The sequence below is a fragment of the Phalacrocorax carbo genome, chromosome 4 (genome assembly GCF_963921805.1).
Source record: "Phalacrocorax carbo chromosome 4, bPhaCar2.1, whole genome shotgun sequence".
In the NCBI taxonomy this organism is placed as follows: domain Eukaryota; kingdom Metazoa; phylum Chordata; class Aves; order Suliformes; family Phalacrocoracidae; genus Phalacrocorax; species Phalacrocorax carbo.
The window spans coordinates 49228395-49243543 of NC_087516.1; the positions used below are offsets into that span (position 1 = coordinate 49228395).

General features: G+C 40.3%; 1 protein-coding gene across 5 annotated transcripts in view; it reads right to left on the reverse strand.

Annotated features, from left to right (window-relative positions):
* Nucleotides 1-5760: 5760 nt before the first annotated feature.
* The window catches only part of ARFIP1 (ADP ribosylation factor interacting protein 1), a 44820-nt gene continuing 35431 nt past the window's right edge, over nt 5761-15149 (reverse strand). For all 5 annotated transcript variants that reach the window (XM_064449868.1, XM_064449867.1, XM_064449866.1 and 2 more), the window contains one exon: nt 5761-7250. In XM_064449868.1, the coding sequence (XP_064305938.1) occupies nt 7095-7250 (156 nt within the window). In that variant the 3' untranslated portion in view covers nt 5761-7094. The remainder of the gene's footprint in view (nt 7251-15149) is intronic.

The window sequence follows — 15149 nt, forward strand, 5'->3', positions numbered from 1 at the left end:
GGGGCGGGGGGCGAGGGGGCGGGGCAGCGCGCAGGCGCGGCGCGGGCGGGGCCGCGGCAGGTGACAGCAGCGGCGGAGGTGGCGGCGCCGTCCGTCCGTCCGTCCGTCCCCCCGGCAGCCCTCACCCGGACGGCGGGACCGCGGCGCCCCGTCTCCCGCCCGAGCCCGAGCCGGTGGTACCGAAAGGGCGGAGGGCGGCCCGCGCCCCAGCGCCGGGCGCTGCCGCCGCGGAGGGCGGAGGTGTGCAGGGGCGCCCGCGGTGGGTCTCGGCCTAAGGGAGCTCCTGCGAACGTGGATGTAAACCCAAATACCGCGCGCCGCATGCTGTCACCGAAATCACAGCAGCTATGTCTATAGGAACAGGGCAGCAGCGCTGCCCGCCTCGCTCCCGGTCAGAAGGAACCGGCTCCCTCCCATGGCTGAAGCCCTTCGTCCTCTGCGCTCGCTCCCCGGCAAGCACCCCCCTTCTCCACCCCCGCTTCTGCCTCCTCACCCAGGCCCGGCACAGCCGAGCGGGTGGGAGCGGGCGGGCACAGCGGGCGCACAGACTCGCCTTCAGAGCCCCTCGTGTCACCACCAGTCCAAAAAAATCAGCCTCCCAAGCAGGCAGCGTGACACAACTTCAACCACATTTAAGATGTGATCGCAGCCCTGAGTTATGTCACACCAGGCAGCTCAAAGGACTCATGGACACCTGAAAGCCAAAGTACCACCTGCAGATTATACAGTGAACAAGTACGTTGCTCTAAAATATTCTGCCAAGAGATTCAATCACTTTTCAGAAATAAAACCACTTTCCTGAAAGGAGTAAAGGTGAGGAACTTCACTCCAGTAAATAAACAGCCTCAGCTGTAAGGCCCACACCCCCCTACACTAGTTTTTATGGGAGGTCAGTTCCGAGGAGGAATCAGAAACGCTTCCTTGCCTGAGAAAGGAGGGAGAGGAGGAGGAAAAAAACCTCACCTCCAGCCTTGCACAATCAGCTACCAGAGCTTCCAAGCTGAGTGCACAAGAAAGAAAATTACTCCTTGGCACTGCCAGGGGTGGGAAGGCAGGAGCAGGAGCACAAAAGCAGGTCTCATCTCGGTGAGGAGTGCCTAACCCGCACCCTGGGGTTAGGCACCTGGGGGGCAGGAGGCAGGAACCGACGGAAGAGCGGGAGGGCAGCCGCCCTGAGCCCCAAACCTGGAGCCCAGGCCTGTGGTGGCTGGGGTTACACCATCGTGGCTTACAGTTCTACAGCTGGAGATCTGACCTACCGGTCTGGCAATGCAGCCTGTCCGATTCACTCGATTTACAAGAAAAAAATTAGAACAAAAGGAAAATTTATGGAATGCGATGTCAGAACCTGGTCATTTAGGCTCAAAATTCATTGAGTGAAAACAGTTCAGCTGCAGTAAATGGCAATTTGTATCACGCCACACATCTCCGCTTGGCAGGGTTAGCGGCAGCTGGGGAGGACATGCTCAGCTTTGAGCCAGCACGGACATTCCTCGAGAGTGTCAGGTCACCCCTGAGGTCGTCAGCGAGGAAGCGCACTGCCGCTTGGACTGTAGCTGCTTGTGTTGGAACCAAAGAGGCTTGTTTTCATTGCTGCCAGTCATGAGCACAAATGTTCCCTCGAAAAGACGGAAAGAGCAAGCCAAACAAGAGACTTGCATAATGGCATTGTATTAAAAAAAAGCAAAACCAAAAAAACAACCCAAAACCCAAACGGGGCAGAAGACGACTTGGGAGCGTGTCCAGATGTAAAGTTAAACCCTTAACTTTTCCTCACCCTGTGTGTTTTTTCCCCAGACCTTTTCCAAAACATAATGTTAGCAAATTAATTTTAAGTTGTTAGCTGATCCATCTATCCCCCCCACCCCCCACCCCCCTGAAAATGTGAACACTCAGCAAAGATATTGCCCACATGGCTAAAATTCATCTGAGTTACAAACAACTGAAAACTGGTCTTCATAGTAGGAAGTATTAAGCAACTTTAATAATAGGTAGATCGAGCAGCCCCACCTATAATAAGCAAAACGCACCTCCCTCAAACAGACAGCCTTTAGATGGGTTGGTATACTATGAAAATGAATCCTATTGTTAATAGTTTAAGATTTCTAGTTAATGAAATGCTCAAGACAGTTCTCAAGATGACTTTCTTTTAAGGCATTACCTTTTTTTTTTTTTCTTATGAGAGAAAAGATGTCTTTCGTAAACTCTGCTTTTCTTTAGAGCACAAAGAGCTTCTAGTGCTTTAGGCTGAACACAAATTTAATGACCAAACAGATCTAATGGGAACAAAGTAACTTATACCACCCGAACAAAAGGCATCGTCATCTTCATCACAAGCCCTCACTTCTACAGTGTTTGGACAAATGCAGGACAGAAAGTTATTTGTGACGCTTCAGATACACTAAAACCAAGTTCTATTTGGTTTCAAAATTAAGCCCGGTGGTAGTTAACCTCTTGAAACAAAACCTTGCAATTAATTACTGCTATCACATAAAACTAGCATGATGCATACACGTATGCAAGAAAGGGAAATCAAGACCGAACAGGCAACACTAGTTTTTAGCATTATTTAACTCTTAAGTGCTTGAATTTACAGCCTTCAGTATGCTTTAAAAGGTAGCAAGGTGTATAATTATTTTTTTAATTAGCATAGTAAGACATACCATTTGTTAAGTACCATTTACTTGGAACATATTGCTGATAGCTGAACTGTTCCTGACTGAAACAATGGATTTATGCTGGCATACACAGTACTAACAGGGCAAACCTGAACTAAAACTTTGTTTCGGGTTTACTCTGTTCTATATCTGATCTCTGCACTTAATTAAGAAATGTTATCAGGCAGCCACACTGGTACCCATCTAAGTTCTACCACCCGGTGATGCAAGGGAACTCTGGAAAGATATTCTTGATCTTTTTTTCTGCTTCTCCTGGAATATCAAATATTTCCATTCCCCCAATAGCTATTAACTTTATAATGGGTTCTCAAAGAGATGAGACAGAGTGTTATTTGCTCAGAAAACAAAGTTTTTCTCATCCAAAATTATTTAAAAAAAAGTGGAATGTACATTTTGCTGAGCATAAGTACTTAACAGAGATACGCTACCAATAGTGGACAGCGCAGAACTGTTGCTGCTCCTGCCTCTTCCTATTTTTTCCCCCTGAAAGGCAGCTGAAGTGTAAAAAGCAAAGCTTTTGCGCCACCACTCTCAGCCATAGGAAACAAAAGATTTGCAAACCATAGACTTCTATGTCCAAGGCCGTTGCTCTGCAAGGTTCACATGCAGCTTCCCTGCATTCCAGTATAGGGGCTCTGATGAAACAGCAACCCATCGCTTCTCCTTTCCACCCCTGCTCTATCAATTTATGCCATCCTTCTCCAGGGCAGGCACAAGACATCCTACTTGCTGCTCTGACGCTACAGGGTAAGGTACTTCCTTAATTCACTTCAAACTCTTGCCATGGTGATACGACCCATCTACCTGGCCACTTGGCTCCCATGCAAGACTGACAGAAATTAAGAGAGAGGACCTTGACCTCACAGCACCTATTTTCACCAATGAGACTGCTGTCGCAGACAGAAACGTGCTTTCTATGCACCACTAGCTTTAACAGCACAACACCTGAAAGAACCCAAAGATGTCACAGAGCTGTTCACAATGACAAGTAATAAGAACAAAGATATACAAACCAAGGGACAGTCAACTCCTCTGTGGATCTTCTGATCAAAAACATAAGCTTCGCTGCCGGTAGTTGGATAAGGGTGGGGTGGGGGCAATCACAAAATATGAAAAGATTAATGACTAATTTAAAAAAATCTGTGACTAGTAAAACCTCCACATCAAGCATGGAGCACAGAAAAGATAACCAGACTAAAAAAAATCCTAATGATAATTGCAGATGAGGAATGCTAGGTAATTATAATACCTTATTATTCTTGTAACACCACAATAAGGAACAAGAGCAGATAAGCAGAAAATACAAACTGAACATGCCTCCACTTCAGTTCAAACAGAGTTGAGGGGAATGTTTAGCTTTCCTTTCATATTACTTCGATAATTTTTTGAAGCAGAGACAGAACAGAGATAAAGCTGCTGGGAAAACCAGTTGACAGAAGATTGAAATCAAGTTGTTACTTTAATGATACTTACGTGTTACTGTACTCCACTTGCATAGACCTCTCTTCAAATATAGCTGTAGATACACTTTATGACCAGAAAGGTTCTTTGTAAGGGCTTGACAAAGCACGAAGTATGCCAAAGAGCATTTTTAGAGCAGGAGAACTGTTTGTTGAATTCATACAAGCAAAGTAAAAGGAGCTACAAGTTTCAAACAAGCCAGGAGTGTAGATAATTTACAGTATGGTCACTGAGAAACGAAACAGCTCCCTGGGTCTCTGTTTGGTAGAATGCAGCTGCAGCAGCATATCTGAAATGCTATTAACTGCTTGAATTCTTCTTCCTGCAAAACCTCACACAACACTAGAAGCACTGATGTGTTAACTTGTAACTGAGGTGAAAAACTCTACTAGGTGGGTATGCCCCCCCTTGTCAAACAAAAAACCCCACCCTGACAACTCTCTATCCAGATAAATGCCAGCATTATAATCTTAAGATTTTTATACAGCTTTTTTGTTAGTATCAGAAAAGCTGACAACTGTAATTACTTCCCATTAGAAACCTCAGAAGTGTCTTCCTCATACGATCTCCAAAAGTACAAGTTTCTAAATTTGGTTAGATCTGAAGAGTTAACTTTCAATACGTGAGCTTGACTTATTTCATAAGCACATACATTTGAATGGGTGCAAAGAAGCCAAGTTAGAAGTACTCCAAAAGGCAATCAGCTTAATATCCTATCGATCGCCTGAACACAGAACCCTCCTCACTGAGGCTGTCAATTAGAACAATTGCTTTGCTAAGCAAAATGGAAGCAATTCTTCCTTCTCCCTGGTACTAAACAATACACAGATTTTAGTGAGTAACCTCTTTTGTCCAACCTTTTCTTCCAGGTGAAGAGACTCTAGCAGTTCTAAGCCACTGTAAAAGTTTGAGGGTTACCCATTGTTGCATGGGTCATTCCTGTATATAAAGCCATTTCAGATTCAAGTTCGCTCTTACCATTTCTGACAGATCCATTCCTTCTGGGCAGGGACCATCTTCAGCAGGAGACGTGTGAATCTGAGAAGCCAATGGCACATGATCCATATGTACAGTTTTCCTATAGTGGTCTGAAAGCTGATATTTCAGTTGTAGTCAGTAGGTTTGCAATCTTCATCCTTGCTATAACGCTGCTACCCGCAATTCCTAGCTCAGCTGTACAGTTATATAGCTAACTTCTTTCTTGCATTATCATATCATACATATGCCAAGATTCAGAGATGGTGGAAGTCAATGGCTTCATAAAAGTTGTAAATGGAATGAAATTTCCTTCAAAAATTTAAGTCAAGAATTACATCTACTGAAAGATTTGTTTCACTACGAGTTTCCATTCAAGTGGAGCTTGCTCAGTATTAAATCATCCTGAAATAAAACAGCATCAGTGTTACCGCCTCGTACTGCTTTACCAGAAATTCTTGGGCAGGGGTGACTCGGAAAAAGCAGGACTAGGCTTTCACTGCAGAAGCTAGGTTCTACTCTTAACCATCACAAGGTAAGGAAGTTTGACTGCAAATACCTTTAATATGAATACAAAATTCACGTAGGATATACATTCTGGGGAACGTAAACGAACTATTACAAAGATCCTGACAGAACAAAAACATGAAGAAGGCTCTGTCAGGCCAAGAATTTAATGAGGAATGATTAAAAAGTTTGATTTACAGTTACACTACAGTTGTGTTATGCACTGAAAACTTTAAGAACGTCAGCTGAAAGGCATTTGAACATACAGTACATAAATCATACAATCCACACCGTTGTAAATAACATATTTGAAGTATTTCATTTTACTTAATAGAACACAAAGCAATGTAACGTGCAAATGAGGACTTCGATATAGTGAATTTAAAATGTCTATGATAAAATTGACATAGAATTTGACATTTAAGGACTACACGATTAATGGAGAAATTAAAAAGTATCCTCCATGTCACTCCCATTACCAAAGTATGCTTTTCAATTTAACAGAAAAAACCATACTGGCCTGATTTCCACTCTCCAAATCACATCTGTCCATGAAGGTTAACTAAAGCTTTAACTTGCTCTAAGCGTAAAACGGAACAGCATTTACAGTCTCCTTTCCCTTGTTGGGAACTGACAAACCATTACATGAAAAGGTTCTTGGGTTATGTACACTGGTGGAAAATATCTTATAAAAAGGCACATACCTGTGATTTAAGGCTAGTACGGTATTTGTTTCATAGAGAAAGTAAAATTTTAAACAAAATTAGCATTACATTGCACGGTTGGCCTCATTCAGCAAACCACTTGGTGCAAAGCAAAAATATGTGCTTAGAAGCCTCTGACTGACAGTGATTCCTGCTTTAGTGTTTATCCTTTTTTTGAACCTATGATGGAAAGGTACATCTTTTAAAAAGGCATTTGCTACAATTCCACTAGTCAATGAGCTATCTGATACGGCTGCCTTATATGCAGATATCACATATAGGCCTTATATTATTAATCTGCAAAATATTCTTTTAACCCTCTCCTTTTTAAAAGTCATATGAAAGTTACTAAAGATGTTTTCTATAGTCATCTATAAAATACCAGATGTTGGTACAAATCATGTAAACCTCCATTTGGAAATATTTTGACTAGCCACCAAAATGACCAGAAATCACAAACATCATTTGTCAGTGCAAATCTATAATAGTTTTCTTTCCCCTCCCTCCCTCCCCCATCCCAGTTACAGAAATAACCACCAACCTTCACATACAAAACGAGTGCTCTATATTTGAAATGACAGAAATTGTTTGGTTACCTTAAAGTCACCCACCTTCCCTCCAAATTCAGTTTTACAGTATTAGAAAAGGGGGAAAAAAAAATTAAAGCTGTCTGTGCAAGAATCACTACAACAGTCCTTCAACCCCAACCCTTAATTATTATCAGATTTAAAGATTTTAGATTAACATTGGGTCCTCTTCTCTGATCCGATTACTGTTCTTCAAGCCAGGATGGGGCATCTGCTCCAGGAGTTTTCAATTTGATGTGGAACTGTTTAAGTGTCTGTTCAAGCTGCTTTTGATTCCCAGCAAAGTATGCCGCAATGGCATTGTGGAACAGAACGAGCTGATTGTGCAGTACCTTAACCTGCAGGCAAGGACAGAGATAGGTTAAGAGGGGGAGGCAGATGTTAGTAGCATCACAGGTCAGTTATAAAAAATAGGTTGAGAAAAAATTTGAGAGGGTCAGACTTCAAACAGGTTTTTTTATTAAAGGTTTAAAAATACAAACACAAAATGCAAATACAAAATTCTTCAACATTAAAGTGATTTAGTGTTTTCATAAAGTATGCCTAACAGTCGATACCAACTCAGGATGCATGGACCAAAAGCAATTCTCTAGATAGCATAATGTTATCAAATATCAAATGCTTGATTACAAGTACTTGATTCCTGGAAATCAGATGCCAAGCCTCTGTTTAAGATACCTGCCTGCAGCCCAAACAGATTCCCCTGAGACAGTACCTGACAAATGCATTATCTAAGTACACAGTTCATATATTTGCCCCCCTTGCCGAGAGCTGCTGTTTTCCAGCTCCCATATACTTAAGTCAAATGAAACTGATGTTCTTTTCCCAGCAATATTTCTTGCCCATCTCCTGTTACGCAGGATTATTTACAGCACTTGGTCAATATCTCGACTATAACATTTGTAGTCATGAAGCACACAGGTCACAGCAGTAATTCAAACTTGGGGAGAAGAGCATGAGGGCAGCTGGGAGGCATCACTGTTTTTCTCTTCCAGTCTAGTCTATGATGACAAGCTACAGCACTGATGAAGCCAAAGTTAAACAAACATTACATTTTCATCCTAGCATACCAGTAAACCTCAAGTTGTGAATGATGATCAGTAGTATGCTGGAAAAGGCACCTGTCCAGTTTCTCCTGCAGCCAAAAACTGTCCTTCATGTTCTTGAGCGTACTGTCAAACCCAGCACAACCCTACTTTTGTGTCAGAGCCCACATCCCTCAGGTGGTGGCCCTGTGCCTGTTTTCAGCCTGCAAGGCTGACCTGGAACCCAATAGCATTTAGCCAGTAGAAGAAAACAGAGGAACAGGGTGGCTGACTGAGTGCAAGAGGTAGACAACAGATTTAGGTTTTCCTACTCGAATTTTGGATCACTGCCCCATCTGTCAGCACAACCCACAAGGGAAAGTCTACTCCTGTCATGTTAGGAAGCAAAACTGTCCTTGGGCCAGGTTTGGCCTATGCCTACCAGTTGGCCATGCCTGTTTTAACAGGTTACTTGGCTAACATGCTTTTCTGAAATGCATGCATCTCAATACAGGGATACTTTATAGCCTTAAATTAAGGAAGACCTCCAATTAAAAAAAACAACATGTGTTAGATACATTATTACACTAGAAGAGTGTAACATTTATACTATTACACAGAAATGTAATAATATGCTTTTAAAATAAAATATTTTGAGAAAAAAGGGCTGAGCATGCATGCGTGTGCACACATACACGCAGGTGTATCAAAATTTCAGCGCTAAAAATGGAATTTTCTTTTTTTGTGTACACAACAATTTTTTTTACTAAATAATCTAATTTCACAAATTAAGTTTTGCCCACAAACTGACAACTGTATAGACTGTAGTATCCTACTTAAGTAATATCCTCTCTGTGGTGACCCAAATTCTGGTCTAAGTTGCTCTGACAGTTAGAAAACTGGTATTCCTGTATTTTCTTCCCTAATAATTCAGGCTAATTTAAACAATACATGTGAAGTAATAGGCTTTTTGCCTCATTAACAGTGTCAAATAGTAGGTTCTTCCATCAAAAGGCTCTCCAAAAAGAACCATGAGAGAGAAGGGTATGGTTAGAAAGTAGCCTGCAGTGTACCTCATATCTTGGGACAATGTTTTTTTTTCATTTATAATAGAGGACTTCACCAAATTCATGAGGTACGAACATTTTAATATTTAGGAGATGTAGAATACAGCTAACTACACTTGTTTAACAAACTTACAGTTCTGTTTTTCGGAGTCACCAAAGATGGCCTTTTTCAGTTTGTGTGGGAATAGAAGTATATAAATACATTTTTTTTATATCTATAAAAATTTGTATTTTCATCCCAAAAATATTGTCATGCAAGTGGAAAATGTCACAACGTCATCAAGTTTGCTTTTAAAAGTCAAGAGCAAAAAATTAGCAAGTACAGTGTTTTTTTTTCTTGAGCAGATTAATTCATCATTGACATGCAAGGTTTCACACAGTCCAAGCTATAGCACAAGTCCAGCACATGATTAGAATGCGACAAGAGTTTTATTCATACTGTTTATAGGAACTCAAATAAAACAAGTGTAATTAATCTACCCCCCAATTCATCAATTTGAGGCCAAATTTGGTACTCTGTTAGGGTAGCTTTTAACACAAAGGTTTTGTGAACTGCCCTGAAGTCTTCAGATAATTTTATAAATTCAGACAGGTCTAGGCTTAAGTATGTGTGCACATGCACAGAGAGGCAGGAATTGATAATGTAGAGGCAGATGATTCGGGCTGAAAAAATATGTTTTGTTTTGGTGGGGTTTTTTGAACTACTGGAGATACCTCGTTGTATCAGGTTCTATCCCCAAGCCAGAGCTACCTCGTTGTGGGGTAAATTTTGTGATCATTATCAAACTGGTTATAGAGGTTCAAGATGTTATAATTTCTACTCTCCTCCTTCAGATGCTGATTGCTAAGTGAATCCCAGAAGTGATGGTGGGATCTCCTTATCCATAGCCTCATTCAGGTAACTTCTAAGATTGAGTATCTAGAAGACGACCACTTAAACTGTCTGAAACTGTACAAAGAAGCTCTACTACAACCTCTACTATGAAGCAGCAGCTGGCTAAGAGGAAAAAAAGCTGTAACATCTCAAACGGCCTGATGTCCACTGCAAAAACACCTGCAAACACAGCTAAGAACTGGACAAGTATTCACTTACAGCCAAGTTCAAACCTAACCATTTTTCCCACGAAAGAATCTCAGCCTTGCCCACTCCTGTATCCAGCCATTGATTCCTACTGTGTTTCACCTTAGCCCTCTGTTGGCAAAACACTCATGCAGTTATGAAGCCAGTTGGATCAGGGAAGAGATCTAGATTAACACCAACCAGACAACAACATATTTGCTTTAACCTGCATCAGTTTCCCAATCTGATTCTCTGCACAGCTGCAAAAGCACTTTTGTAAGCACAACAGAGGTGGTGATGTGGGGGAAGGGGGATAGAGGATGAAGGGACCACTTTTTATTTTTTTCAGCAAGGCCTTGAAGTGACTGTCAGACTACAGTGCTGAAGGCCAACTCTTGAGCACTAAGCTGTAGCACCTATTCCAGTGAACGAGCATTTGAAGATTTGCCTTTCAATAAAGGAATGTTAATGGTATGCTGCTAAAATGCAGGTTCCAGTGTATCACTAGCATGCCTGTCAAAAAGCCACCATGTTTTAAGGTTGAACACAATTTAAAATAATTATTCCTTGTTAATTAACTACATACACCTATTTGTTCCTAATTACAAGCAGAGTAAGCACTCCATGATAGACTTGGCAAACTTAAGTCTCAAAACAAAACTGAACTTTGTGGATAAGCATAAAAAAATGGGCATGCCCTAAACAGAAGACCTAAGTTTCATATACAGAAGATATTGTAGGTTGGATTTGAGTTTTCATACTTCCTATGGATGCTCTTAACATTTCATTTCTTTTTAAATCTTGATGCTCCCCCCCCCCCCCCCCCCCATATTTTCCATGGCACAGTAAGTACAGATTTCTTTAGATTCTCTTAATTCAGACTGTTTCAGCCATCTCAGAGACCAAAAAGACTACCGCCATTCTACTCCTTCTGTCAGGTTATACCTCCTCACAACTATCATAATCATCTCCCCTAGCTATCTTTATTTGAAATTATTTGGTCTAAACAGTTATATGTCATCTGGGTTCCATTAGATTGCATATTGCTTTCATTTGTAGAAGCAAGCATTTGAACATCAAACTCCTGAATTACAACTCACAGAAGTGCATTCAACTTCTTTCTTTACGCAGAAAGATTTGACATTTCTCAAGTGCATACATGAACACGGTTTTTCCTTTCTCAAAAGGACCATGCCTTTTCAAAATGTTTTCAGTGGCAGAAATCTTTAAGCTAAGAACAGGCCACCATTCTTACTTTAAAATATATTAACCATTTGTAAGCTACAGATTTTGATTGCAGCTATTCTTATAGTCATTACCCAATGCCACAAACCTCTACAGAACTCTGCCAGCTGCGGATAGCACCAATACAACTTTGCAGCAACATAAAAAAACCCCAGTTCTAACTTCAAGATCAAATGCTATAATGAAAGTGAATAGAATACCTTGTATATCTTGGTTTTACAGACAGAAACTTGCAATCCCAGCTTTACAGTAATTCAGTTCTCTGAACCTTTGGGGACTTTTGATAGAAATATTAACATCCGTACCCAGGAGAACAGGCACAAAGAGACTGCAACCATGTGATGCCTTTTTTCCCCTAAACATAGGGCCAGCTAGATTATGGCTCTTCGGCGACATTTGCAGCAACACAGACCAACCAGAGCCCACCAGCCAGTTAAACTGGCTTTATAGCTCCTTTGCAGTGAGCAATGTGACAGCCTGCATCACCTCCCAGTTTTCTCTAGCCTCCTCATGTCATGCTTAACCAAATATGGGACAAAACTTCTGACTGGGAACATAACAGCATTAATCTAATGGAGATACATTTAGAAAAGAACATCTAGGATTCTGTTTTGACATTAATTTGTCAGGCAAAAAATATACTATTAATATTTTTTAAATGTTTAATATTGATCAGACTGTAGAAGCATATTTATTGGGAGATAATCATGAACTGATTTATCTAATCTAAAATTAAACCCTAAATTGCTTAATTGCTTTGCTATGGCAAGATTTCATTACACAATTCTGTTTTCAACACAGAAGCGATAATAACAACCAAGCTTGAGACTACACTGTACTATATCCTCTATCAATATAAACAAGACTTGAAGCTGGAAGGTTTACAATCTACAATAGAAAAATTATATGACTACCACACCATTCTCTTTCCTAAAAAGGCATCTCTAATTAGAGTCAGAACAAATATTAATTCACATCTGTATTCAGCACCATGACAATACATATTGCTAAAGTTGATGTTGAGAGATTTGCATGTTCTAGTATATCACGAGTCTGGGACGGACATGCCTTGATATAGCTGCTCAAATACTAACCCTCATTTGCCTTGTACGCAACAAGCCTGCAACAACACAGACTTTCTAAAACAGACTATGAGAAGGGCCTTTGTGAGAGACTGAGTAAAACCAGTATTTTGTTCATCTGACATTCCTTTCTTTTCATCTCCCATTCTATTAAATGGGCATCAACACGATCCTGGGGATAGACACCAAATGGCATGCTCCTGTTATTAAGGATATAGTATCAGTATAACCAGTACAATTCCCTCCCTGGGACTACTGTAACATGTTAACAACATCAAAATCAGCCTTCCACTTGGGAGTTCAACATCATATATGATCTTCAGTTTAAGCCATCTCCTAAACAGTGCACTACTCCCACAGCTGAAGCAACTGTGTTACAGACACGCTCATACAGCTGTACCCATTGTACTATTCCTCGTTTCTTTCTTCTCCTTCATGTTAGGCTGTATTTATAGATATTTAAATTATGGCGGATCATACCAATTTTTATCGTGTACCTTTGGAAAAGTAGAACATCTGAGACTATTAAATCTAAATCTAGTTCCTATACTTACTGAGTTAATAATCCTTTTAAAACATAAAAAGTAATTGACTTAAGAGCAGTCACATACACTTTGTATGCAGCTAAAAATTAGAAGTAATGTTTATAATGGTTATATAATTGTCTAGCAAATCAAATGTGCATTCCAATTTCTTAATACTAGCTGCAGGACAAGTATGAGGTCTAACAGGGGTTCCCCTCTATTGACATTAAAGAAAAAGTGGTTGACACCAGAAAAAGGAATAAAGGTGTCAGATTGGTAAGAACAACACTCTCAGATAACCACTGCCTCCCACTACACCCCAGGAAGCATTCTGGGCAAGAGAAGAACAAAACATATTAGGGACAGATGCAAGCTGGGAAAAAAAAAAGTACTCCTGACATGAAAATTTAGGATTGGGATTAAGATTGCGTATTATTTATTATGGAGAATCCTACACAATTAATAGAAAACACCAAAGTAAAGCTTACCCGAGTAAACCTCTCAGTAGATAGTTATATTTAAACCATTATTTGACTGTAAAGGAAGTCCTTTCTATAGCTTATTTGGGAACAAAGTTACATACACCCTTCAGTAAATATTTTGACATCTCTAGTGTCAAAACTGAGAAATGTCCACCAGTGATAAAAAGGCTTAAGCATGTGAAAGCCACCTCTGTATTAATCTAAAAGAAAAGGCAGGAAGGAAAAAACAATCTCTTTCAGAAACAAAATTTGTAGGCTGTGACTGCTAACAGGGCAGTCTGACAGGATGCTTGATCTAATTCTGTCTGAGACCGTCACTAGGAAGACAGCTTCATTAGCGTTCCCTAAATTATTATCTAATTTAGGTTTTTTAAAAAAATATGGAAACTTTTTTGTACAAGATGGAAATAAAATCCTTTCACTCTGAAGCTTTCCGACCTGTATAAGCATAATTTAATCAGTCTGCTATGTAGTTAATGCAAACCAAGAGGAAGCAATGTAAGTGCTATTTTCAACCAATTTGGACTTAAGCATCAGAATTACTGTGCAGATATGAGCTGGAAGGATCAAACAATTTCAACAGAAGTACATTATATTAGTAGCAAACAGCTTACTAGAAGATGAAAAGAAGGGGGGGAGACACCCTCAGTATACCTAGCATAGTTGTAAAACACAGTTCTTATGAGCAGGGGAGATTTAGATTGGATATTAGTAAAAATTTCTTTACTGAAAGAGTGGTCAGGCACTGGAACAGGCTGCCAAGAGAGGTGGTGGAGTCGCCATCCCTGGGAGTATTTAAAAGATGTGTACACACGGCACTTTGGGACATGGTTCAGAAGACATGGTAGTGTTGGGCTGATGGTTGGACTTGATGATCCTAGAGGTCTTCTCCAACCTTAATGATCCTGATTCTATGATTTTCAAATTTAAAAGCATAAGTATCAACATTTAGATTAGACTTTAGCTTGTTCAAGAAAATTAATTTCAATATGGATTTTTTCCCATTTTAAAGTTAATGGGCTACAAGTTCAGCAAGAACAACAAATGAAAGTCATGGCAATACCAGTTTTTAATCATCTGATGATCTGGTCCATCAACTCTTAACATGCTAAATGGCTATGTGATTCCAGACCCCTGGTCCTAATGCAGATGCCTATGTGAAGTAACAGTGCTCAGGAGCTACATTTTTAGCATGTACTGTTTTGGAAACCAAAAGGTTTGTTGATTTTCCCCACTTTTTTCTTCTCATCCATTGATGGTTCATGTTTCTTCCATCTTTATTCTAAGTAGTTGATGGTTGGAATAAACACATGGTACGGGGGGGGGGGGGGGGGGGGAACACATTCAAACCAACAGTTTGAAAGCCCTTTTGAGAATTAAGAAAGTTGTGTTTCTCAGTTCAAGCTCAAGCCTCTTCACAGTTCTTTCTTTGTGTATAACCTACATTTGACAACACTGTCATGGAAGTTTTAGCCTGAATCTTAATTCACTAGTTTTATGACTCATTTAACCATTAAATGCAATAAACTGGAAAAACAATGCTTTTCCAAACTTGAAGCCTCCCATATCAACGAGAAACTTACTGCCCTAATGGTTTGCCATTTGTAGCTGGAGCAGCTGGATTAGGGACTTCTAAGGTTGCCTGCTCTAAAAGTGTATCCTCCATTGACACAGCAAGAACCCAGAAAATTCAGCTTATTTTGTTTGCTTGCTCTACTTTTAAATTAAGATATATTTTAAGATCTAACAACT